Source organism: Sciurus vulgaris (genome assembly GCF_902686455.1).
Source record: "Sciurus vulgaris genome assembly, chromosome: 4".
NCBI lineage: Eukaryota > Metazoa > Chordata > Mammalia > Rodentia > Sciuridae > Sciurus > Sciurus vulgaris.
Window position 1 is genome coordinate 58,737,820 of NC_136464.1, and position 27,901 is coordinate 58,765,720.

Below are 27,901 nucleotides of genomic sequence, written 5' to 3' on the forward strand. Positions count from 1 at the left end.
TTTGGTAGCACATATACTGAAATTAGAATGATATAGAGATTAGCATGGGCCTTGTGCAAGGGTGACAAGCAAATTTGTGAAGTGTTCCATATTTAAAAAATAAATAAAATAAGGGGCTGTGATTGTGGCTCAGTGGCAGAGTGCTTGCCTAGCACATGTGAGGCATCGGGTTCAATTCTCAGCACCACATATAAATAAATAAAATAAAGGTCCATTGACAATTAAAAAATATTAAAAATAAATAAAACAAATAAATATAAAATAAAATAAAATGCATTGCTACCATAGTAGGTTCTATTCATAATCAAAATCTTTGTAGTCAAGTGAGAGATTTTTCCATTGTTATAAAACAAACCCAAACTTTTTTATTTGGTTAAAGGTTTCATTATCTTACCTGAAACTAATGCAAATCTCATAGTTGTGGGTTAATTCCTCAACTATCCACTGAATACCTGTTCTGTGCCATGCTCAACAGGGATGTAGCAATGGCCAAGACAACCCCTAAATACAGCACCCAGGGAGCTCATAAATGGTGCCTCCAGTTATGGTGGACCTATGGCAGAGGACATGTGGACACTGTCCCAGTAGCCAGGCTTCTACAATGCCAATGACTTTACAGTGTGTGCCAGAAGTCCAATTCCTATTAGAAACAGAATGGATGTCATGACTATAAAGAATAATTGCCATAAAGAGAATTGCCATAAAGACTTCACTGTAAGAGATGAAAGAGGTAAGATTTAAATGCAGGAAATGACAGAGCAGCTTAGAGAAGAAGATCAGAGGAGCAAAAGTCAGAATAAGCATCAGATACTTACACCCCATTCCCCATTCTCCAGGGCAGTATCTGGGAACCACAGGCAGTTTTTTTAAAGAAGCATGAATTACAAAACAAGGGTGAGGGAAACAGAGTAAAGAATTGAGATGGTTTCCAGAGAAATTAAGCCAAAGAGAGAAAAGCTGAAAAGTTGAAATATAACATTGGATGAAGGGATGGACAAAAATTTAGAAATTAGTAGTCAATGGTATTTGCTGTTTGAAGAACATCACGCTGAGTCACAAGTGAATTAAAATCATTGGTCAAAAAGGCTCCATTTCATTTTGTGATCCTGGATTTCTTTGACCTCTCAGATTCACCTCACTAACCTAAACTATTCAGGTTTTACTGATGGCCGATCGAGATCCACAGGTGATGAAATTCTACCCCAAAAGAAGAAATGATGCAGCCTAAAACATAACCAGAGCACCTCTTTCTTGGCTTCCCATCGCACAAAGACATTTGGTTGTCAGTTTAGAAAGCTCAAAATTGTAGTAAATATGAACACTTTTGCATTTCTCAAGGTTCTAAGAATCAATGGCAAATGTTAATTGCTAATTGGAAATGTGATGTAAAATGAGAGTGGGCAGATGTTGAAATATTACAAAAGAGAAATACAAAGTGGTAGATATATCAAAGAAAGCCCCCCTTTTTTTTCTAAAACATAATTTGTAAATTTGAGTTCAGGGGAGGAGATTGTTTATAGTCAGTAACATTCATCATTCAAGGACTTCTTATTTATTTTCGTTCTCAGCACAATGTAGTAATGCTAGACCTCAAGAACATGCTAGAATAGTTACTATTATCCACTTGTTATTTTAATAGGGCAAGAGAAGCCAGTTTTCTCAACCTAAAGTTTTCAAAGAAAAATAAGCAAAAACAAATGCACATTCTTCTAAAGGAATCATTTGCTCTCCACTACCCATGTGTGTAGACTAATAGAGTGAGAAAACAGATTGACTCCTGTGTCCCCAGACTGCAAGTATAAACAGCTATCAGTGCACATGTTTCTTTATAATTGTCCTTCAATCATCCACGTTCTTATACTTTTCTAAGCTAACTTTCTTCACCTAACCATACTACATTTTAGACAGTTCTCCATGACATTGTCACTATCATTTCCCAAGGGAGCAATGCCCCAAACAATTCCCTAATATGGTCATCATTTTATTTCTTAAAACTTTCTCAGAATTGACAGCTGTCAATCTAGTGCAAACATTCTATCTCAGACAGCTCCTTTGTTTCCTAAATTTCATTTATGAAGCTTGGCTTTTGTTGTCCATGGCACAGAATGAAGTCTAAAACCAATTCTGTAATGAAGTGATCATAATAATCCTCAGAATAATGATTCTCTGAAGACTGATGTATATATCAGAGACAATCAGATAGAGAGGACTGAGAGGTTTTCAGAGACTTTCTAGTTCTTGCTGTGGACCCTGAAGTTAATTCATGATGGGGTTTAAGAGAGAGTTCTTCTGGGTCTATGGCACTCAACTTGGGGATGATCGTGTTTACCTATACTCACATCTCAGGTAATTAAGAGAAAAATCCTAGTTTCCTGGGAGTTGGGCAATGGATTAGCCTGGATTTACCTACAGAGAAACTATAAAAGTAAAACCAAACAGCTTATGTGTGAGCTGGTATCATTTTTACAGGGTTCTAATTGATCCCTCTCTGCCTTGCAAGACATAGGCTGCACACAGCTCTTATTTCAATGACACCTAGAAGGATTAACAACCACAAATGTGATGACAGCATCATAGGAAAACAAATCTGTGTTTGACAGAGCAACATTTATGGGACTTGAAACTAATCGTCATAAAACTGAAAAAGGCCATCACATCTCAAGGAAAATGCAAAAGTCTCCAGGAAAATAGGGATCTAGTTCTAGTTCCACTACTAACCACTTGACAACTGTTTTAGTTTCTTACCTAGGGGACGGAAGGGAAGATTAGCTGATTTGGCATTTGTGAAAATAATATATGAGAAATGTATTCAGAGAAGTTTAAACGTTCTGCTTCCATTCAGTAATTTAAAAATCAAAATTTAAGCTGAGTGTGGTGGCATCTGCCTGTAATCCCAGTGGTTCAGGAGATCAAGGCAGGAGGATAGCAAGCTCAGCAACTTAGCTGGGCCCTAAGCAATTTAGCAAGACCCTGATGCAAAATTAAAAATAAAAGGGATTGTGGATGTAGCTCAGTGATTAAGTGCCCCTGGGTTCAATCTCTGGTACAAAAAAAAAAAAAAATCAAAATTTAAAAGGTTTTAAGTAGCATATTTTCAAAAGATTCTGCTCAGTTGAAGTTGTCTTTAACAACTTTATAACTCATGTCTTGCATATCTACGACTCTGCTGGAAATAAAAGGAACACCAAGGAAAACAGCAAGTGATCAGGAAAATCTGGAGCTTTGTTTCTAACTTGTCCCTTATGGAACAAATTCTGCAATTTTTGGCATTTTGTTTTGACTGAAATCTTGTTAAATTTCAAAATAGATTTTATCAGTTCTCATCTTGGGAAATAAACCAAGAGTCGAGAGGTATGCCAACATTAAAAACAAACCACTTGATTATCAGAAACACAAATAAGCAAATAATCTATCTTTCTTCTGTTTGCATGATGCTCATCGGCTTTCCTTTCCTCTTTGGGGTAAAGATTCAGTGGGAAGCAAGGAGGGTGAAACAGGATGTTGCCTGATGGCTAATTCAGTGATTCCACCCAATACAAAAACAGAGGAATTTGTGAACTTCAACTTAGGAAGTACCTAAGTTGAAGGATGTCAGGTGAAAGACAGCTTAAAACCCAGAGTTCCTAAAACTTTCAACATGTCAAGACACAGATATCAAAATATCTCAAATGTTATGGTGTTTGCCTAAACTGAGTTGAGGATTGCCAGAATGGACAACAGATTCTCTCCCTCCTTCTTTAATACTATAGTCCCCTCTAACGCATGACTTTGCTTTTCACAGTTTCAGTTACCTGCAGTCATCTGGGTTCCAAAAATATGAAATAGAAAATTCCAGAAATAAATGTAAGGGTTTTAAATACATTTTACAACAGTATATTATTATAATCATTTTTTTCCTTCAGTACTGGGGATGGAATTCAGGGGCACTTTATTACTGAGCTCAGTCCTCAGCCCTTTTCATTTCAAGACAGGGTCTCACTAAATTACTCAGGCTGGCCTCAAACTTGTAGTCCTCCGGTCTCAGCCTCCTGAGAGATGGGATTACAGGTGTGCACCACCACACCCAGCTCATTTTATTTTATTATTAGTTATTGTTGTTACTCTCTTGTTGTGCCTAATTTTAAAATTAAACATTATTATAGTTATGTACATACAGAAAAAAAAAAAAACCAGAATATATGTGGTTGGATACTGTCTGCAGTTTCAGCATCCACAGGGGGTCTTGGACAGTATCTCCTACAGATAAGGGGACACTACTGTATATTCTAGACAAACACATATAAACAAGTAAAATGAATTAACTATGGGGATAATTGAGAACTGCAGATTCCGGTGCATGAGCTTCCTGCTTGAGCCTTAGCCTGTGTTCTGTCATCTAAGCTATAGCATCAACTTCACAGAGGTCAGATGACTTGAGTATGCAGGGACTGAATTAAATAAAATTACATTCCTTACAATAAAATTCCATCAGACTATCTGAAACCAACTATCTTACCTGCTGGTTTGATCTGACATCACTGAAACTCATTTTTTTCCCCAAGTCTAGGATCACTGCATTCTTAGTTTCACGAATGTAATCATCGCTCATTGGTTGAGGAGACTTTGTATTTTTCTTCATTAATCCCTGGGACGGCCTATAAAATAAATTCACACAGAACACATCCGTGAAAAGTACTAGGAAGTGTACAAAGGCCTAGAAATCATATACCAGCAGTCACTAGACACTTGGGAGACTAAGCACTGTACAGAGAGCTCTTTTCTAAATTTTTTGAGATTAAAAATCACTCAAAGCAATCATGCCCTGTGTTCAAGGTGCTTGAAACCCATTTGTGTCTAACAGAGAGGATTTATCTAGGAATCCACCAAACACGATTCCTGTCCCCGATCAATCTAGTCTATGTACAGGTCCCCTCTTTTCTGGCAACTCTTACATCAAAAAACTTCAATGACACTTACGTGGATGGTGCACTTTTAGGTAGTCCCATGGCATTGGTGGGTGGGATGACAGGGAGAGATGGCAGAACAGAGCTCAGAAAAGCCACTGGGTTCTGAATCCGGTTGGTGGGAGAGACAGGAGTTGGGGACACACAGTGGGGCTGAAACTGGTTTCCACTGGGGATGGAAAAGGCAAGTGGTGCTGGTGCTGGCTCTACTGGGCCTGGAGGGGGTGGCTCTTTGGGGATGGAAACGGCACCTGGAGATTTGGTTTGCACAGAGGGGTGAGAAATTAAGAGGCTTTCTTTGCTCACTGTCCTCTGAATAGTTTGGGGAGTGCTGCTCAAGGTGAACACTGGAGAACTGGATGGGGACACAGTTGCTGCGGTGGTACTTGAGGAGGGGAAGAAATGCTTCGGCCGGGCCAAGCTGAATGTCTGTGATGCAGGAGCCTTCACCTGCTTGCTGGAGGTGGTCACTGCCGGGGGAGCCGCAGAGTTCAAAACACTCATGTTGAAAGGAAACTCTTTGGGCGATGAAGGAGATGGGTTTTGCAAGTGTTGTTGTTCTAGTAAGACTTGGTTATGAAGTTGTTGTAACTGAGTGGAATCACTGCAAATCACAAAACGAGAGTGGAGAGAGAGGAAAGAGGGGTTACCATCAGCCTCGTCCTTCAGAAAATGTCTATGGACTGTTTATAACCTGATGCTGATTACGAACACACAATCAGAGAGGCAAGGAATCAGCTAATCAATCACTGGTGAGTTTGTCTTTCATTCTTCCTAAGGGCTTCACGGTGCATTGTATTCTTTGTGCATTATAACCCTGGAGTTGCACAACATAGAATGTCCATAAATTAGTGGGGTGGGGAAACAGAGAGAGAGAGAGAGAGAGACAGTGTTCCTCACTATCCCAGCCTGGGAACAGAAGGTGCCGAGCTTTGTACAGGTGTGAGTTCCTGCAAGGGCTGATTTCTCTGACACAGTATGCTGTTTTAATTACTTTGCTTTCCTCCCCCCACCCCCTTCAGAGTGCTGGGGAAGGAACCCAAGGCTTGTGCACCCCAAGCACACACTCTACCATCTATCACCTCTTAATTTTTTCTTAATTTTTTGGAGTTTAATACCTTTTTCCTTCTTTTCATAAACGTTTCCAATGTGTCATAGGTGGAAAGGTTAACATCACAAAATAAAGATCCAGTTCTACTTTCATTACTGCTGTGGAGGGCTACAAACTGAGCAATCCTTTGTTCGTCCATGAAAAAACTCTTCGTCTTGAATAAAACTTAAGGATTCAGGAGCATTGGTTACTTGGCACAGTAACTTTCTCTCCTTCTTTCCCTTCCCCCTCATATTAGAAGTGAGCGCTTAAGTTGAGGGAGTAAATATAATTAAGTTTTAATTAAATCTTTTCACTTCTTCATAATTGAAAAATTAAGCCATTAAAAGAAGCAGAAATACCTTTGTTGTATTTTCCTCAAAAAAATACATACAGTAATCATCATTTCTGCTGGTATCGACTTTCCCAATGATATAAAAATATCAAAAAACTTTTAATTTTTAATGGATCTCATATTTGGCAGGTTATGTTGTGATTGCTATGGAATAAAGTGTTATGGGGTTTTTCAGGACATATTTGTGGTCTGAGTAAATTTTAATCTGATGATATTGCAGAAATATTGTCTTGTGGCTATGAAAATTGCAAAGGTAATGCATGATTAATAATCTTAGGGGGGGAAAGGATGATGAAGAGGGGCCAGGAAGTTATTTGGTGTTGAGTTGGTCTTATTTTCCTTTATTTCCCATTGAATGAAAGCGAAGATCCAGTGTTTTCTCCTACAAGGAAGATCTCAAATGACCTGTTAGCCTCAACTGTTCAGTGGACTATATTGAGTTACAGAGGTTTACAAACCTTAAACAAAAGGATACATAGGATTCAGGGTCACATTATTTTGCTTGAGATTCTGAAAGAGTTCATTTGAGAATAATGTCTTGGAACTTTTTTTTTTTTTTCATTGAAAGAACGTCATCTTGTTTCAGAGAGATTTTTAAACAGCTGTTTTGATTAGCTTATTCATTACATAAGGCCAAGGAATTGATTCCATTATTCAAAAGCTTTTTTTTTTCTTTTTTGGTATTAGGGTTTGAGCCTAAGGCGGTTAACCACTGAGCCATATCCTCAGCTCTTTTTTTTATTTAGAGAGAGGGTCTTGCTAAGTTGCTTAGAGCCTAGCTAGTTGCTGAGGCTGGTTTTGAACTTGCAATCCTTCTGCCTCAACCTTTGAGTCACTGGGATTACAGGCATGAGCCACCGTGCCCAGCTCAAAAACTTATAGTCTTCTGAGAGTCTACTTTACTAGGTAAAAGATATATATATGCCTGAGAGAGAATGAGCTTTTGATAAATCTAGTGGGACATACATACATCCAATGCTGACATATAATACCCAGTGGTTATTTACAAATAATATCTGGAATCTACCATTTCCTAATGAAGGTACAAAGTACAATGAGAGGGTAAAAGAAGTGAAGATGAATCAGCATGCATACTAGTTCAGAAATCCTGAGTGATCCCTCTTATACCAAGTAACACCCTGCCATAAATTGCTATAAACTCAGCTGCTCATTTCTAGTTGCTATGAGGATTTCTGATATCAAGTTTATGTAAGACTTTCTTGCCATAGATTTATCAACTCTCTCACCTTTAAAATATCTTCCCTTTTGCCTAACTTAGTTTAGGTATATGGACAGAAAGACAGACTGAGGTCCTAATTCTGACTCAATCTCTATTATATGTGTGGCTTTGTGTGGTGTCTGGACTTTTCTGATCTAGAGTCCCTAAGAAGTAAAATAGTAATATCTCAGTGTTGTCGTGAGAATTAATAAATCACCTAAAATATTTAGATGATCAAGAAGTGATGGCTATTGTTCTTTTTAACCTTCTGAACTACAAAAGTCAACTTTCAAAATTTGTAAGAATGAACATCAGAGTTTCAGAATGATAGGAATACGAAAGAGCTTATTAGAGATTTTGAAAAAAAAATTTTTTGGCATTAAGGATTTAACCCAGAGGTGGTTTATTTTTTTATGATGTTTGAGACAGGTTCTTGCTAAGTTGCTTAGGGCCTCACTAATTTATGGAGGCCGGTCTCAAACTTGCAATCCTCCTGCCTCAGCCTCCTGAGTTGCTGGGATTATAGTGGTGCACCACCACACACCACAGGGATTTTGAATTTTTGACATAAAATGTCAAATAACCATAACACAACAAACTTGATACTCATCAAGTACTTTTGAAAGACTTTTTGGCATCAATTTTGGGCAGTGTGTGCTGAAGTCAGCTCTCTCTGGCTCAAAAGGACAGCTAGTATGCATCTCGTCCCAACGATTCATTCAGTGACCTACTTTTGTAATTTGAAATCTGCCATGGTGGGAGGAAATTGGCAAGTGCTAAACATTAGGGATTTCTCACCCTGTCAGTTTTTAAACATTTCTAAGGACATCACTGAGTAATATAAGTAATATAAGTAGATGTGCTATGGTTTTAGAGGTACTCACTGCACTGGTAGCACATTATAGTCACCTGGAGACTATAAAACATAAACAGATCTCACTGATCTAGGCATCAATACCCAGAGAGTTAATTGGCCTGGGAAGAGATCCAGGCCCAGTTATTGTTATCTTTTTCAATGTAGGTTAATTGTTCTTAAACTTCAGACAGTCTTAGTATTTCCTGTATGGCCGGTTAAAACACAGTCACTGGTCCTACTGAGTTTCTGATTCAGAGTGATGCTGCTGGTCACCTACCAGAAGGCCTTAGGTGACTCTTATGTGCATCCAGGACTCAGGACCAATGCTCTAGAGAAACACTTATCCCCAAAGCATAGGCTTTCCTAGTATATCCTGATTTTTGTCTGACATTTTACATTTACATTTTAAATGTTAATTACCATGTTTTTCCCCACCACTAGGTGTGGAAGGGTGGTAATTCAGGTTATTTCTCTAATTCTAACACGTGGTTTCCAAATTGGTTGCACATTAAAATAATTCACAGAGAGAATTCAGTGGAGATGATTCAATTGAGATAGAGACCATCATTTTTTTTTTTTTAAAAAAAAACCTCTACATTTATTCTAAAGCGTAGCCAGGATGAACAATCACTGCTTTGGACAGTTTGAAATTCTAGCAGAAAATTTCAAAGTCAGAATTATCGAGGCTTTGATGATACTGTGTTTAAGAATGACAGCCTCCATTTCTGGGGTAGTTTTAAAATAGACATTATCTCTATTTTCCATATGAATGGCAAATTAAAGGAATAAGCAAAATACTGTACCCTTGAGAAGAATGTAATTTTAATGCAAAACTTGTGAGGTTAAAACCATTGGGGTTAAAATTAGTAACATAAGTCCCAATACAATGAAATCAAAAATTGTTTGAGGTGATGGATATACTAATTACCTGATTTGATCAGTATACATTGTATTTATGAATTGAAATATCACAGTGTGCATAAATATGTGCAATTACTCTGAGGAAGTTTTTAAAAAACTGGCAAGAAAAGGTTACAGGCATGTGGATTCACAAAAGGTGTGTGTGCATGCGTGAAAACACATGTACATTCACACCTAAACTAGTGTAAAATATGTACACACAATTAAGAGAAGACTTAAGGAAGGCAAGAAATACCAAAAAAGTATATAAAGCTGAAGACTGTATTTTTAGAGGGTATCACTACATAAATTAGCAGAAAGAAGTTTTTTACTAATTAGAAATCACATATTGCAAATATCACTGTCTTCTTAATTCTTTACTTTGTAAAGAACTTGATTTTATGCATGGTGGTAGCATGTGCAGCTAACAACACCTTCCTGCCTCCTTTACTATTAGTGTACCATATGACTAAATTCTGGCCAATGAGATACAAACAGAAGATTTTTGGTGAGACCTCTAAGAAGATTCCTTAAAAGGGCTTCTGTGACTTCTGGACTGGGGTTGTGGCTCAGTGGTAGAGAACTTGCCTAGCACATGTGAGGCACAGGGTCCGATCCTCAGCACCACATTTAAAAATTGTGTAAATAAAACAAAGGTATTGTGGCCATCTACAACTAAGGGAAAAAAATTAAAATTAAAAATAAAAAAGAATGTGACTTCCGTCCATTCACTCTTCCTGCTACCTGAAATGAAGACATGATGACTAGATGATCATCAGCCTTCTTGAACCACAGGAGTTCCCCAGAGAAGCCAAGTGCTGGAGACAGCAGATTGGAAAGACAGGAGACTTTTTTTTTTTTTTCCCTGTGCTAGGTTCTTGGAATTGAACTCAGGAGTGCTCTACTACTGTGCTATATTCCCTGCTATTTTTATTTTTTATTTTGAGACAGGTTCTCACTAAACTGCCCAGGTTGACCTTGAACTTGTGATCCTTTTGACTCAGACTCAAATCATTGGGATTATAGGCATGTGCCACCATGACTGGTGGACACCTTCTTCATGACCATGTAACCACAAGAACAGCCTCAGATGTCCTGTTTGCTTCCTCTTTGTGAGAGAAAATAAACCCTCATGTGTTTATTTTGGCTTTCTTTAATATGAAACTCAACTTAACCCTAATCAACATACTTAATAGATCCTGACATAGTCCCTGGGTAAGAGAAAACCCTACAAAGAAGGCAATCCCCAAGGAAGTTGTTTGGGGTTCCCTATGCCCCACAACTCCCTCCTTTGAGTACTTCCATTCACAGTTCCTAACCCAAACCAGGTAACTTCTCTTCCTTCCAAACAAATCCTCTGCATAGGTAGGTAACTGGGATGGTCACCTGACCAGTCTGAACCAACTGGAATTTGGAATCAAGCTGATGAGAACAATTAAGTCAGCTGTGGTATTTGGCACAGATAATGATGGAGAAGGGGGACATAGCCATGAAAGGTCACAAAAGAATTGATAAGTCTGCAATTGGTGAAGAATGGAGCAGATATGTGAAGAAAAACAAAGACATGCCCAGACAATAGGTGAGTCAGCCAGGTGAACTTCAGTGGGCAAGGCTAGCACGACTATATGACCCCCGAGTGACAGGCCAGGAGGCCCAGCTCCCAGCTCTCTCATTCTTTTTTTGCTGGGAGAGTTTTGTTTCCTGTTCCTGCCTATATCTCTGCCATAATCTCCTCCCTCTTTCTACTTTAAGTGGATTTCTGTTTCTTGTGACTGGCAGAACTTTGAGGGCACTGAGACATTTCTGGATGTGACTTGCTTAGACACATTTCATAACATTGAATTTTATGCCCAGAATTTTGCCTTATGTGTTAAGAATATAAAACTGAAAGAGAGAACAGAGGGGAAATCTAAATAAACCATCTCTCTTAGTTCCTGAATAAACCCTCTAGCCTCCACCTGCTCCTACTTACTTGCTTCACATGATGGTAACAGTTGATGAAGTTTGTCTCTCTCCTTTAAAAATACATTTTTTTTTTTTTTTTTGCATTGCTGAGTACAACCCAGAGCCCTGCATATGCTAGGCAAGCACTCTGCCACTGAGCCATACCCACAGCTCGTACAGTTGATGCATTTTGATTTGATCACCTTTCCCCATGCCTCAGTCAATAAACATCCCCAAACTCTATCTTTAGGGAGGCCGATTAAGACTTGATCTCTCGTCTGCACACAAGGTCAGCCTCACGAATGAACTCTCTTTTGCAAAACTCTTGGTTTCAGTGATTATCATGCTGTGTGGTGGGCAAGATGGGCCTGCCTGGTTCAGTAGCAAAACTAAATAGCATGACTTGTGTCCAGTGAACATCTCATGGTCAGCACTGAGCAATACATAGTGGGAGCACTGTTGCTGTAGATTTTCTTGTTGATACTTAAAGCTTTATGGACTTATAAACATAATTTCAATCATTTTGATGTGTGGATGAAACCGAACATACTAGTATCATGCTCTGTCTTTGCTTTGGTTTGGATGAGCATTAAACATTGCAATATAGCTCTGACAGAGGTTCTCTAGAGAGTTATGGTGACAACCATAGTTCCTGGGCTGAATCACAAAACCCTAATTTCTTTCATCCTATGCTATTTATATAAAACCTACTATGATTAATACAGTGTATCTAGCAGTGGCAAAGAACCATCTAAAAAATACCAAATAGCTTTCCATGACCACAAGTGTTTAAACTGAAGCAGAAATGGGAAATACAAAGTTGAAATCAGACTATCAACATTATTAGGCAAAAGAAAGGGCTTTACAAAAAGAGCATAAACCAGGTGTGGTGGCATATGCCTGTAATCTCAGTAATTCAGGAGGCTGAGGCAGGAGGATCACAAGTTCCAGGCCAGCCTCACAACTTAGTGAGACTCTGTCCTAAAACAAAACAATGACTGGGGATGTAGCTCAGTGATAGGGTGCCTGTGGGTTCAACCTCCAGTACTAAATAAATAAATAAATAAATAAATAAAATAAATAAATAAAAAGAATGTAGAAATGCTTTACCTGGAGGCCTCTGATCTTAGACAATGTCTTTCTGAATTAGTTTAGGTGCAACATTGCTTAGAGGTAGAATATTAAGAATAAGGATGGTAGTGAGAGTAAACCCACAGTGACATAAGGATGTACTTTTACAAGGCACTTGATGTGAATTTTCTCGTTTGATAATTCCCTTTTTAAATCCATTATTTTAAAGAAGATCAGACTCAACTGAGACTCACAGGCACTCTTGGTCATTCTAATTTTTTTACTTACAGTTTGGGTTTGGCCAGAACTGGAGGGGGCTCTTTGACGGGTGAGGAAGGCTCTGGGATTTTTGTGGCCTGTCCATTGAACCTCTCAGGGAAGGAATCGGGCCTGGTCTGGTTGGTGGTTGCAACTCCACCCTCAGAGGATGCTTCACTTCCTTTGTCATCTTCAGGCAGGTTGAAGTGCACACGGAGCCCAATCCTGGAGCTGGACCGGGGCTCATTATGGTTCACCAGAACCCCTTCAAGTTTGGGTTTGGGGGGCTGTTCCACAGAAGGAGGCTCTGGGTTGAGTGGGGATGGCTGTTGATCAAGAACAGCCAGGTTGGTGGTGGAGTTGGCAGAGTGAAGAGACCCGTTATTGCTGAGGTCTTCATTTCCTGAAAGGACAATCACATGACCTTAGTTGTTAGCCTTACCAACAAGGCTGAATGGGACTGTAACCTTAAATTGGGGCACATGTACAAAAGGGACATTAGTCAAACCAGATAAGTGTACAAATAGGAAAGTGCTTGCCAAAATCAGATCAGTGTCTGGGGCATTAAAGAAGGTGAGGATGCAGGAAACGGCTAAATTAAAAATCTAAGTACTCAGCTGTGGATATTGCTCAGTAGTAGAGCACATACTTAGTAGTTGAGAGGCCCTGGGTTTAAACCCCAGCACCAGCAAAAACAAAAACAAAAAGTCAACAAAATGAAAAATAAGCACTCTTTTGGAAGGAATTGTGGGTATCTAAGACAGGCACGATGGCGCACACATGCCTATAATCTCAGTGCTTAGGAGGCTGAGGCAAATTCAGAGCCAGCCTCAACAATTTAGTGAGGCCCTAAGCAACTTAGTGAGACCCTGTCTCAAAATAAAAAAGGGCTGGGGATGTAGCTCAGTGGTTAAGCACCCGTGAGTTAAATACCTGGTGCCAAAAAACCAAAACCAAACCAAAACAAAACAAACAAAAAAAGAATTTTAGGTGTCTAGTCATTCATATACAACCAAGGAAGGCTAAGGATGTAGTTCAGAGGTGGAGAGTTTGCATAGCATACATAGGACCCTGCATTTGATCTCCAGCACAGCAAAACAAAACAAAAACAAACTAAAACAAAACAAAACAAAACAAAACAAAAAAAACCCAAGGAGAGATTTTTCTTCAAAGTATAAAAGAGATAGCTGAATAACTGAGGTGGTACTTTAAATACAATAAGAAATTGAATATTGGACATAAATCAAGAACATTTTTCTTAATTCAGATCTTGTTTTGATTCGTATGTGAAACACTAAGGAAGGGTGACACAAACTGTGCACACTCACAATCCAACTCATACTTTAGATGGTTCTGGCACACAAGAAGCCTTACCTCTCACGTCCAGCTGGGCAATGCTTGACACTGTGCCGTATTTGTTGCTTGCAGTACATGTGAAGCAACCAGAGTCTTCTGCAAACACCTCAGCTATGACCAAAGTGCAGATCTCCTCTATACACCAGTAAAACAGAATTGTTACCGACTTCATCAAGAGAGTGAAATGACAGAATTTACTAATATAAATTGGATGAGTCTACAAAAGTCAGTACAAGTCAAAAATCAATATCAGGGGTAGGGGATTTGGCTCAGTGGTAGAGCTTTTGCCTAGCATGCATGAGACCCTGGGTTTGATCCTCAGCACCAGGCATGCATGTACACACACACACACACACACACACACACACACATATACACATGCACAAAGTCAATATAAGAAACAATTTATTAATTCTTTGAAAGCAGATGACCAATTATTTGATCAAAATGATTGATTAGTGGGCTAAATAAGTCAGAGGATATAAAATCAATAACTCCATGCAGATAGGATGAATACTGATAAGATTTTATAATAATACATTACATATAGTGGGTACTCAGATTATCTTTTATTTTTACATTATCAGTCCAGATGGCAAAAATGGAACTGAGTAACAAACTTTTTTAAAAAAATCACACACACAAAAAATAAGGATTCAAAGGAAAAGGAAGGAAGTATATGTGATATAAAAAAGACTAATAAAACATTTTCTAAACCAGGTGCAAGGTGCACATTTATAATCCCAGCTACTTGGCAGACTGGGGCAGGAGGATGGCAAGTTTGATACCAGACTTAGTGAGTCCCTGTCTCGAAATAAAAAATAAAAAGGTCTGAGGATGTAGCTCACTGGTAGAGTTCTTGCCTAGCATGCATGAGGCTGTGGGCTTGATTCCCAGTATATGCACACATACATACAAATCCCCAAAAAACAAAACAAGAAAAAGACATTTTCTAAACCCAGGACTCTTTATTTCCAAGGAGAAATTTTATAGTGAGGTAATTTTAAACAAAGTGCACAATTTACATTAGAGGATTACAAATTCAGAGCCAGCCTCAACAATTTAGTGAGGCCCTAAGCAACTTAGTGAGACCCTGTCTCAAAATAAAAAAGGGCTGGGGATGTAGCTCAGTGGTTAAGCACCCGTGGGTTAAATACTTGGTTAAAATTGGACAAACATTAATTGCAATAAATATTTTGCTTAATAGTAATTAACTGAAAGAGTAAATCAAAATTCTGGGTGAAAGAAGCATGAAAATGAATTTCTACTTTTGTAATAATATGACAAGCAGGGCTGGGGGTATAGCTCAGTTGGTAAAGTGCATGCCTCATATGCACAAGGCCCAGGGTTCAATTTCCAGCACCAAAAAATAAAAAAATAAATAAATAAAACAAAACTGAAACTAATATGGCAAGTTTATTTATTTATTTATTTATGAATAATATGGGAAATTGAATCCAGGGGGCTCTACCATTGAGCTACACCCCTAATCCTTTTATTTCTTTAGTCTTTTTTTGGTACTGAAGATTAAACCCAGGATCTCACACATGTTAGGCAAGTATTATACCACTGATCTACACACCCAGCAAGGCTTTCTTATGTTTTATTTTGAGACAGGGTCTCACTAAGTTGCTCAGGCTGGCCTTGAACTTCTGATCCTCCTGCCTCTGCCCCCGCAAGTAGTTGGGGTTACAGACGTGAGCCATCACATCCGGCAATACTATAGTAATTTTCTTGAATTACTTGGATACACCATATGAACCCCAGATATAACCATATGATTAAAGCCTAAAATTATTACAGTTAGATATTCCTTAACAACTAATGAAGAGATAGAAGACAGTAACATAAAACTCCAGTAGTCTTGACATTAAAAACAAAATTATTAAAACATAGTTGTATTAGGAGAAACTTGGCATATCAGTGATTCATGATATCTGAATTAAATTAATCTCTAGGAAAATCAGTCAGGAGTTCATGGTAGATAGTACTGAGTGCCTACTCAATAACTCTCTATCCCTTATCAATAAAAAGTTATCGATAGAACCCTGTTTTGTCCATCCTCCTTGGAGCAGTCATGTACTTTAAGGCAAGCTGACTCCTTTCAACTTCAGGTGATGAATCATGATTGGTAAACCAGTCATGCTAACTATTCTTGTTATGTGATAGCCTGTGACACTATCTGATCAATGAGCTATCACAGAAAATCTGCTGGAGAGTTTTTGGGAAAGTTTTCCTTGCCCTTTAAAGGAGACAGAAGATAGTGCAATTTCCTATTTTTGCCTCTGGATGTTGTCATCTGCATGTGATACCTGGAACTGGGGCAGCCATCTCAGGTCCACAAGTAGAGGCGGCCTAAGAGAATACTCTAATGATGGCAGAATGGAAAATGGAAAAAAGACTTGACCTCTGATGATCTCCGAGCTGCTAAAGTAACACAATACCAGGACTGCCATTTCTTAGGGAGTCTTGTTATGTGAGAAAATACCTTTTTATTATTGCTTAAGCTGTTTTTAGTTAAGTCTTCTTTACTTTCTGCCTAAAGAATCATAAATGATGTGGAGGCAAAATTTGGTTTTGGTGACTCTGACTTTATTCTAAATCCTTTTTTCTGTTCCCCTTCCCAAACATTCCCACTCTTACCTTTCAGCAATCCATTCTCAGAAAATGATCTTGTAAAGTCATTCACATGACACTCTACCTGTCTGATATTCTGCCTGTGTTATGTCTCCAAATGTGTTTGCAATATACAAGGCGAAAGAAAGAACTTTCTGGCTGAGGAATTTTTGATCATGGAACTTGGGAAGGGAAGGACTTGTTTGGGGTGGGGTTCACTTCTGGGTGACTCTGAAGCTGTTTTGTGTATTTGACTGCCTAATGAAAAATCCCACTCTGATTGGAAATATCAAGGGCCTGGACAGTTTCAAAGGGCAAAGTACTACTGCACTATAAGCAATAAAAAAGTAAACCCACTTCTTATCTTTGCCATTTATCTCTAAGACCTTAGTGTAGGACTAAGCAACATGGAATTCCATGTCTTCTTGAGTGGAATTCCTTTCCATTCAGTTGTCAGAAGAAAGAATTATAATAATGAAATTCCAAACTATCTTTCTCCCCCAGGGATACAAACAACCTGATCCTTCAAGGTGTTTATGGAGAGGGTGTTCAGATGTTCATGTATTTTCTAGTGGTAAGAGTTTCACCTACTGTCATGTCCATCTATCTCATTTAGTATTCTCCCAAAAAAATCTAATAGCATCAAAGTAAACATTTTATTGAGTCTCTGCAAATTTCAAAAATTTTTAAAATATTTTTCTTTGTAGATGAACATAATACTTTATTTTATTTATTTATTTTTATGTGGTGCTAAGGATCAAACCCAGAGCTTCACACAAGCTAGGCACGTGCTCTACCACTGAGCCACAATTCCAGCCCCAAATTTCAAAATTTGATGCATCAAATTTGAGGCACATGGGTTGTGGAATTGGAATTGATCTGGCATCATAAAAATTGCTCTGCCCAGTTTGGTACGAGTGGAGGCCAAGGATGGAGGAAAAATAATTCCTATAAAACAATCCTCAAAAATCAAGAACTGGGTTGGGGCTGTAGCTCAGTTGTAGAACACTTGCCTAGCACATGTGAGGCATTGGGTTCAATCCTCAGCACCACATAAAATAAATAAGTAAATAAATAAATAAATAAATAAATAAATAAATAAATAAAATAAAGATATTGTGTCTATCTACAACTAAAAAATATTTTTTAAAAAATCAAGAACTGCATTCACATCAGGTATTGACTATGTATTCAAAATTTGCACATTCTCCCACCCTTTCCTTTTCTTACAATAGCTAGAGTTCATTTGGATCCTTTTTACTAAAACTTATATTTTTACTTTCTCTTGACACCAGTGCAATTTCAACATGTTTTCTTATCCATATTAAAACACTCATTAGATATTAAAAAATTAAAGTTGTGTTGATCTTTACCTGGCTCTGCCATGGATCGAGGTTCTAAAAGAAAAAGAAATTTAAAAATTCTGAGCATTTGTTTTTCTGAGAAATTGCATTTTTAATCAGAAGTTTCCTGTAGAAATTGGTACTCTCTTGCATACTCAGGAGTGATTAGATAAAGTTAAGCTCTCAGTGTTAATGACCTAAGCACCCCCAACCTCAACAGAGGCAGAGAAGGGTGGCAAGAGAGCATCTAAATGATGTTGCTGCATCTTGGGACACTCTGGGATTCACCTGGGGTACACAAACCTTTGGCAAGGAAAAGTTCCTGAGTTGACTGGGATTCTGAAATGACTGGCTTCATTGATCGGTGCCCATTCAGCCTTAACTGAAAAAAAAACTTGTGAAGATTTTGAGCTCATTCTTGGGCTCTCATATACCAGTAAAATGTAGAATGTACCCTCTGCTCTGAAGTTTCTAAGACCAAGAGCCTCAGAATAGCTAACAGATTGCTTAAGAGCCCGTTCTGTATCTGAAATTTCTTTGGCATTACTGAAAACGCCCACTGCAGTACCAGATACTAGAGTTCGCTGAATGTTTATCAAATGGCAGGCACTCAATAAGTAGTTTTGAACTTAGAAAAGTCTACCTGGATAGAACTATTGAAGTTTTTTCTTTCTTAGTTTAAATGGCATTAGAATATATTATTGTTGCTGCTACTACTGTAAAACCTGGAGCAGTTCTGATTCATATTTCATACTGATCAAAGTACTACCATTTTGAGCGAGGAAGAAACAGATTAACAAAAAAAAAAAAAAAAAAAAAAAAAAAAGGCAAATAACTCAGCCAAGAAAAAGAGAGAGAGGGTGATGTGAGGTAATGCATATGTTAGCTCAATTTAGTCATTCCACAGTATATACATATTTCAAACATCATGTTGTATAACATAAATTATGCGACTGGAGGGAGTACCTGGGATTGAACCTAGGGGCATTTAACCACTGGGTCACATCCCTAGCCTTTTTAATATCTTAGTTAGAGACAGGATCTCACTGAGTTGCTCAGGGCTTTGCTAAATTGCTGAGGCTTGGCTTTGAACTCATGATCCTCTCACCTCAGCCTCCAGAGCCTCTGGAATTACAGCAGCTGAGGCAGGAGGACCGCCAGGTTCAAAGCCAGTCTCAGCAAAAGTGAGGCCCTAAGCAACTCAGTGAGACCCTGTCTCTAAACAAAACACAAAATAGGGCTGGGGATGTGGATCAGTGGTCAAGTGCCCCTGAGTTCAACCCCCAGTACTTAAAAAAGAAAAAGAAAGAAAGAAAAAAAGAAGATGAAAAGAGAAATCTAATACCCCTATGTCTTAGGCATGTAATAAATTGTGTATGTTCTTTTCTCTGTTAAAGAAAACCCTAAAAACTAAATAAAAGTAATACATCTTTATCACAGAAAAACTGAAGAACACAAAAATGCAAGTGGAAGTAAAACAATTGATCCTAGACTTGCTGCCCAGAGAAAGACTACCAACATTTTAGCAAATTTCCTTCCCATGTTTTTTCTATAGTAGATTGTTATATACAGTTAACCAAAGGAGCAAGTAATTTGGGACTTATTTTGTGACTGCAAAGGGTCAAGGAGAAAGCACTGCAAGACAAGCTGATAGCAGTATGTGATAAAACCACTTGACTATATACATCATTCTTCCAATAAAAAGAATAAAAACCCAACATGAAATAAATTAAAAACCTAAATAAATACAAAAAAGGGCCATCCTACATCTGATTGATGATAATATAGATTAAAATAACTGTTCCCATATTTGGCCTATAAAATTAGTGAAGATTTTAAAAAATGGTTAGCACTCATTGTCGGTGAATATGTGAGACAAAGGCATTTCCCTACAGCTGGTCATGCTAGAATATTGGTAGGGCAACATGGGTCTGGCACTAACCTAGTTTATGTTTGGGGTCTCTGTACTTCCCAGAGTGTCTCGATTTGACTGATCAATTGTACGATCATTAAAAATTTAGCTCAATTCTTTGGGATGGCATTTTGGTGACACATATAATAAAAGCCTAAATACTGGGTACTGACAGGAGAAATTCAGTGCTTGAAAGTTAAAAAACAATTATGCATAATCATAAATATTGACTCTGTTAGCACCATTGATGTATAGTTTATAATAGTAAAAATTGTGTGAACCATCTAAATTTTCAACAGTAGGAGATTAAATATGAAATAGACATGTTTTTAAAACTAAGAAAGTTCTATATTAACATAGAAATATGTCCATGGGATATTGAATAAAAAAATCCATTTCCAAAAAACAACTACTTTTATTTTAAAGGATATGCATGGAAAAAATTCTTGGAGAATATACACTAAAATAATAACAGTTTAGTTTTGTGGAATATGATTATAGGTGATTTTCATTTAGTTTTTTACTATATTTTTAATTAGTTGTTAAAACTTTAAAAATAAACATATAATCGATTTATGAAAATAAATTATCAGAAAAATCATTTTACAGCAACAACTTACTTTTCTGTAAAATCCTAAAATCTGGAGAATCTTCTATCAAGGTCCCTTCTCTGTACCACTCAACTTTAGGGGATGGAGCTCCTTTTACTCTGCATTCAAAGACAACCAGCTGACCCTCAGAGGCTGACAAATTTTGTAGCATCTAAAATGAGAAGAATATTGTTAGAACCAAGTCTCAGTGTTGAATTTTAGGAAAAAAACACTGTCTCCTTCATATTTGGATTTTTTTCTAAATCTACATCTCCCAAAGTCTTGATTCTATGGATGCACATTGACTTTATTTTTTAATATGGACACATCTGACCCCTGTAAAGCTCTTTCCTCACTATTTTCTCCTTTTACTGTTGTGGGAGTGATAAGTAAATTTATTAAATATCATGCAAAACATTTTGAGTAAGGAAGCTAATTTTTAGTAAAATTCTGTTCTTAAATGCCCAAGTAGAATTTGGTTTTCAGAAATAATAATAATAAAAATCTGTAGTGAATATCTATAGGTGATTCAACATAGAAGTAAAGTATTATTTCACAAAGAAATGTGGTTGCTCAAGATGTGGGACAGCTCTGTGGCCAAGTAAATAATTTCATCTTCCAGCCTTTGCCTAGTTTACATTCTCTTGTCCTGAAGATTACTTTTTATCTTGCTGTTTTGTTTTCCCTATGTGGTCTTAACAAGTATAGTCTCACTGATCTATTGAGGCATATAAACAATGACAACCTCTATATAATCATAGTCACACATGGAGTCATTATAAAATATGTTGTAATTTTGAGAAGGAAACATTAGGTGCTTCTCGACACCTCCATGATAAAAGGCTTACAATATTCACTTTGAATTGTAATTTCATACTGTTCTATTCTAGACTCCATGGGAGAATGGAATGTACATTTTTCTTTCAGAGTTACTTTCTCATTCATTATGATTCGTGAACTTAAAAATCACACCTTCTTTGGTGTGGTTGGTGTGATTATGAAATGCTTCTTTGGCATGTGTGAGAGCATATTTTTATTTTTCATTTTGGCCTAAAGACTGTAAATATGGAAATATTATGATTTAACTTGCTCCACAAACTCTGTAAGTAACAAATGCTGCAAGGCTTTCTTTTATTATGATTTTTGAACCTGCATTTAGGAAATGCTGGCTTTTGCAAAAGAGAAAGGGAAAGTCTGTTCCTTCTTCCTTTTATCATTCACTCTTAAAAATAATTTGTGATTTTTTTTTTACAGCTTTTGTCCGAACAACTTAGAATATTTTGTGCACGGACTTTCACATTTATAGCATTTGTCTAAGGACTGCAGGGGTGGGGATAACCATGAGGCTTTAACTGTACTTTTACCTCAGGGGTGTATGTAAGTTGATGTTGTGACAGCCAGGGGGCACTGTAGTTCAATGTTAATGTTATGTTTCTTCCCCCACAACCCCAAATTGACTTGTTGAAGTAATTAATGGTGGAATTAGCACAGAGTGGTTTCTGAATTAGTAAAAAACTATTTTATTGAAAATCTGGTTATTCTGTCTACCTCAAACTACATTCAGTGACAAGAATGGAATACTGGAAGTATCAATGAGTCTTGATTGCTCCTGGCAAACCCGTCCTTCACCCTGACCTCTGAGCAAATTCTGTGCTAAAATGGCAGCCTTGGGGTCTGTAGAAAGTTTTAGCAGTATCAGAAGTTTCTCTAGAATCCATACATAATGGAGTTTTTATTCCTTTGAGGCAAACAAATTAGAAAACCACCCTCCACAACCATCTCCCCCCACAAGAGATGGTGCCAGAAGGGATTAAATAAATGAAATATGACACATTCATAAAATTGATGTGAGCAAAATGAGGTTAACTTATATGTTCAACATGACTTGCAGTTCAGATATGTAGGCTAAATCTCAATTCACAGAGGATATACTAAAGCCTTGCTTGCAAAAGAACTTCCTTGATGAATTATGTTGTTTATGATTTAGACCAACACTGGTTGGTTGCTATTATTCATTTGACACTGTAAACTAAGACCTATGTCCTATTTGAGAGTCCAGCCAAGATACCTTTGAGGTACAGTGTATGGAACAAGTCCACTAATGCCCATAATAGGAGGTAGAATTTCATTCCAGTATGAATCAATACTCACTAAAGAAGATGCCAAGGGTCTTCCTAGAAGCCACTTAGAGAAAGCCAATGAAAATCACAATTATAAGGACAGTGATAGTGTTATTGCTGAAATTGTTCTTTCTACAAAGTCTCATAAGAAGGAGCTGGGTTGGGTACCTTGGTGTACACTTGTAATCCCAGCAGGTCAGGAGGCTGAGGCAGGAGGATCGTGATTTCAAAGCCAGCCTCAGCAACTGAGTGAGGCCCTGAGCAACTCAGTGAGACCCTGTCTCTAAATCGAACATAAAAAAGGGCTGGGTATGTGGCTCAGTGGTTAAGCACCCTTGGTTCAATCCCTGGTACCAAAAAAAAAAAAAAAAAAAAAAAAAAGGAGTTGGTCATATTGTTTATCAGTATCCAAGTCTATACCATTAGGAAACAGCATAACTGATACTATGTTCATCACAGTAGTGGGTCTTAGGCTATTCCTAATAAAATGATGATGTGGTTTGGGTATGGTTCAAGTGGTCCCATAAAGGTATGTTTGTTGGAAGGTTGGTCCCCAGTGTGGTGATGTTAAGAGGTGGTGGGACATTTAAGAGGTGGGGCCTAATGGGAGGTCATTACCAGTCCCTCCCTTTGCTCTGATTTCTTGTCTTGCCATGGATTCTCTCCCTCTCAAAGGCATTCTCATCATTGTGATACTATCCACCATGAGGACTTCATCAGAACCAACCTGATGTCAGTGCCATGCCCTTGAACCTACAGAACTGTGAAAATACCCTTTTTCTCTCATAAAGTACCCAGTCTCAGGTATTTCGTTATAGTAACAGGAAACAGAATAAAGCATATGATGTGTACATGCTTAGTCATATTCATATTAACCTCACTAAGGATGAGTAAGACAAATAAAATGGTCATTAACCAGGAAAGATTAAGTTAATCTTTACTAAAAATTATGGATCTGGACTAAAGGCCCTAAAACCAAAGGTCTACAACTGTCTAAGGTAAACAGTGTCCAAAGTTCTACTCTGGACTGTGTGTCATCACCATACTGATCATTTGGGAGAACATTCTTCCAAATGACTTAACAACACAAAACCCTGAGAAGCATGGTCACTTGACATTGAATTTCCCCCCCTCTGCTCTAAAGCTATAAAATGTTGAAAAAAAGAATTCTTTCTTAACTGAAATGGAAGTTATATACCACAGAATAAATATTCCAATGTGCCTGCTTTGTGCCAAGCATGGTGCCAGATGCTATAAATGTGAGTTGAAAAGATATAGTCCCTACTTGATAGATCTCCTCCCACAAATATAATTTTAGGGACCTCCTTGAGAAAGAGCATCTCCTTTATTGATTAAAAGATGTCAGCTATGAAGTTCATTTTATCATTTTATTTGTTTTTAAACCCAGTCAATATTTTCGCACCTTGGGATATGATGCAAGTGTATGTGTACAGTGCTTTAGGTTGGAGTTGGATCAGAGCAGTTTTTTCAGATTAAAAAACTTATTGAAGGTCCTTTCCTCCCTGATTGTCACAGGTGCCTGTGCAACATTTGAGCAGGAAATTCACTGGGATTGATGGGCTAGGGAGAAGAATCCATGAAATCTTCAGAAATCTGGATCCAACTACTGACCCCATGATTTCAAGGTTTCCTGCCTCTGCTATTATATAATGAAGTGCTCTTCAAATTCTCACTTCCCCTGCCCCCTTGCACTCTTCAAATTACTGCTGAAGTAGCTGGAGCCAGGGCCGCTGCAGCACCAAAAGCCTGCCAGAGCAGCTGCTGTCAAGTGGGAGGAGTGACAGGAGCAAGATTCTAATTTGATCACCTCCCTCCCTCCTCACTCAAGAAGTGAGTCCTGTCCCCCACTTGAGCAGAGTGAAAATATTTTTGATACTGCATAGAGAATGAAGGGTAGTCTAGCTCTATCCACAATCAAAAGCATTTAAAAACATAAGAGGGCTGGGGATATAGCTCAGCGGTACAGCACTTGCCCAGTATGAGGCCCTTGGTTTGATCCCCAGCACCGCAAACAAAAAACATAGAAATCTTCTATAAGTAGATCAGTGAACAAGTATATGGAACTTCATTGTCTTCTCTTAAACTCTACCACTGTTTTTCTGGGCGACTCACCTTTTCATTTTAACCTTGTTTAAAAAAGTAATTCTCCACAGTCAAAGGGGTTAAATAAAACTCTGCTCTCTAATCATCGATTGAAAACAAAACATGGCTTCTTGCCATAACTGGCAAAGAAGTGCTTTGTTGGACAGTATAGAAAGTGAGTCACAAGGACAGGAGTGCCAGAAGTCCCTAAAGAAATAAATAGAGCAGGCATAACCCGAACAATCATATGCAAATGATCTGTTATCATTGCTCATGGCCACGCAAAACCATCTTTGGTAGTTCTGACTCAGAAATTTGCTAAAGACACTGGCAGTAACTATGACCTCAATCTTGCCCTGGCTGACGGAAACTAACGCAAGCACACTGTGGCTGATAAGTCTCTCTGGAATTTGAGCCACAGCTACCCTATTGCCCTACGTCTGTACAATCCTCATCCCATTTATGGAGGCAAAATCACAAGTACAGAGGGCGGAGAAAGCCTTCCCAGAGTTTAGGTCTGGGTACTAAGGACCATTTTCCCACCATGGAGCTAATGCATTCAGAGATTTTACCTAACAAATGACTTATCTAATGATTTATTCATTTTCCCACTTTATTCATATAAGGCATATGTATCTGCCAATCGGAGCATCTAATCAGGAGGCAATCAGTCACCACATTAAAGCAACTAAACCTGATGTTCTCGTCAACCTGTGAAAATGAAGTGTGAAGAATTAATGTTAAAGGCTCCTATCAGACTTGTTAAAATAATAAAAATAGCTTTGGACCTATTATTACTTTATGAGCTCCTATCTATTCATTACAGAGAGCTTTCAAGGTGATTGAGAAAGAGAGAAAAGTAAACAACTTTATCTGTGATAAATGTATCAGACACATGTGCTCTGGGTGATATGAATGCCTGGAACCAGGGCACCTAAGATTTGAAATTGAGTGGAGTTAAGGACATCTCTCTGGTGTTAAGCAAGGCAGATGGTGTTGCAGAACAGAAGAGAGAAGACTTTACTGGGACTAGGTATGAACTCCTTGGTGGTTTAGCTGCCTTGAAGAGTCAGCACTGTCTCTAAGGTGTGATAAATGGACATGACAAATTAAAATAAGTGTCCTGATTTTTGTGGCACTTACGCTGTATTGTAAGACTAGATGACTTAGCAGGGGCAATAACGGATGACAAGAAAAAGTTCTGTTAGTTATATTTCACATGGGCACCCACTACCCCAGCCCTACCCCCACAAAGGTCCTCCTTTAATTTCTCCTTAAAGTCTTGTATCCATCAGTCACAATACATGGCTTTCCTATTTCAAGTTTTTGAAAATTGTAAAACTGAAACCCCAGGGACAGATTACAGGAAATCAGCCTCAAATTTAGAGGCATCTTGTTAAACCTAAGAAGATGTGCCTGATACAGATAATAGGTAATCACAGCTAGACTTCGTGATGAATTTTGGAAAACCATCTTGGATAAGCTGATCTGATATATCAGGATTTCCTTGAAATGAATACTTCTGTCAAAGTTGTGAATTTAGCTCTTTTAAGCATTATTACTTGTTGGAAGAGACCATTTTCACCGTTTTGCTTGAAATTGGGATTTCTCAACTTCAGCATGACTGATATTTGGGGCTGGTTAATTCTTTATTGTGGGGGTTGTCATCCTACTCAGTATAGAATGTTTAGTAGGCTCCCTCCAATTGTAACAACCAAAACTGTCTCCAAACACTACAAACGGACCCTTGGAGAACAGAATTAACCACAATTGATAACCACTTCTGTAAAACCCAAGCATATTTCTTAGAGGATAAAAATCTTTTGGGGCCTAAGTTGAGTGTTCATACAAACAATAAACATAAATCCAAGCATAGAGTCCACTCATTTGGTCTTCATAAAACTAACAAAATGCAATGTGAGTCAACTTTTTTAGTTTGAACTTACTGTCTTGGGCAACATACAAACAGTCTGTAATATAAGGGAAAGTACTATACCATGGAGAGAAGTGGGAAAACTTGTTTCTCATCCTCATTCTGCCACTAACTAGTCCTGTGACATTGGCCAAATCGCTTAATCTCTCTGGCCTTCACTAGGTTTTTTCATTTGTAAATGAAAGTGCCTGACTGAACTTTCCAGTTCTAAATACAAAGACTGTGTGACTCAGAATGTGATGACACCACAATAGCTGATACCATGGGACAGAAAGAGAAAGCTCTTTGTCCTTGAGTGAGGTTTTCTGTTAAACCTCCCAAGAGCATTTAACTTCATCTCCTTGAGCACAAAAACAGGTACATGCAACCAGATTCTTTTGAAAGTCCAGAGAAACCTCTAGAGTAGTAAATGGCTAGAGTCTTATCACCTGATCTTTAGGCGTGGCTGTTACCGCCATCAAGATCAGTATAAAAACTGAAATTAGAAATCTAGGACTTGAAATGGTATTTGGACAACTACCTCAAACCAAAAAACCCTAAGGCTTATATTGTACTTATAAGAGACAAAAATCCTGAGATAAAATCTTGTATCATATAACTTTGTTTGGATGCTGCGGTGCCTCTAAAGCCAGGACCGAAGGAAGCCATATTTTGATTACCTTTGTAAACACGGGAGCGGCAATGATAGGTTTTCCATCCAATCCTTGCAAATAGTTGGTAGGACTCTGACACTGTTAGAAGGGAACAAACAACAGAGTCATGGTCACTAAAGTCATTACATGAAGAGATAATACAACAAATCTACAGAATATGAGGTGTAAAATTAATCCCAAATCAAAAGACTTGCTTTCTAAGTTTATGAATCACAAACTTCAGATTTTCATCTGAATTGACTGCACTTCTTTTTAGCTCATGTCAGCTGAAACATATGGGCTTGTCCTCCCTCCCCCCAGCCCCTTCGGGTGGATATGGGTAATTGAACCTAACCTCCTGAGGAGGTCCCATTAAATCCTTTGGGTTGCCGCAATCACAGTTTGAAAACCAGTGGATTGGACTAAAACTTGACCCCTCTGCATTACTAAATGGGCTAGTGGAGAGATTCTGAATTTTTTTCACAAAAAGGTTGTAGATAACATATTTAAATATATTTATCATCAGTCAACAAATATATCTATTTTATCTTACAAATATATTTAGGGAGTATGATTTTATATGTCTTAAAGTATACACATACATATTTATTCTTATATATGCATAGAAAATGCCTAGAACTATCTGCTAGAAACTACTAA

General features: G+C 38.0%; 1 protein-coding gene across 2 annotated transcripts in view; it reads right to left on the reverse strand.

Annotated features, from left to right (window-relative positions):
* Positions 1–27,901, reverse strand: part of MYPN (myopalladin) — an 87,690-nt gene that overhangs the window by 19,263 nt on the left and 40,526 nt on the right. For both annotated transcript variants that reach the window (XM_079135742.1, XM_079135743.1), the window contains exons 6-12: positions 27,269–27,340; positions 20,484–20,625; positions 17,982–18,005; positions 14,011–14,127; positions 12,667–13,039; positions 4,957–5,547; positions 4,496–4,634 (exon numbers count right to left, since the gene is read on the reverse strand). In XM_079135742.1, coding sequence (XP_078991868.1) covers positions 4,496–4,634; positions 4,957–5,547; positions 12,667–13,039; positions 14,011–14,127; positions 17,982–18,005; positions 20,484–20,625; positions 27,269–27,340 — 1,458 coding nt within the window. The remainder of the gene's footprint in view (positions 1–4,495; positions 4,635–4,956; positions 5,548–12,666; positions 13,040–14,010; positions 14,128–17,981; positions 18,006–20,483; positions 20,626–27,268; positions 27,341–27,901) is intronic.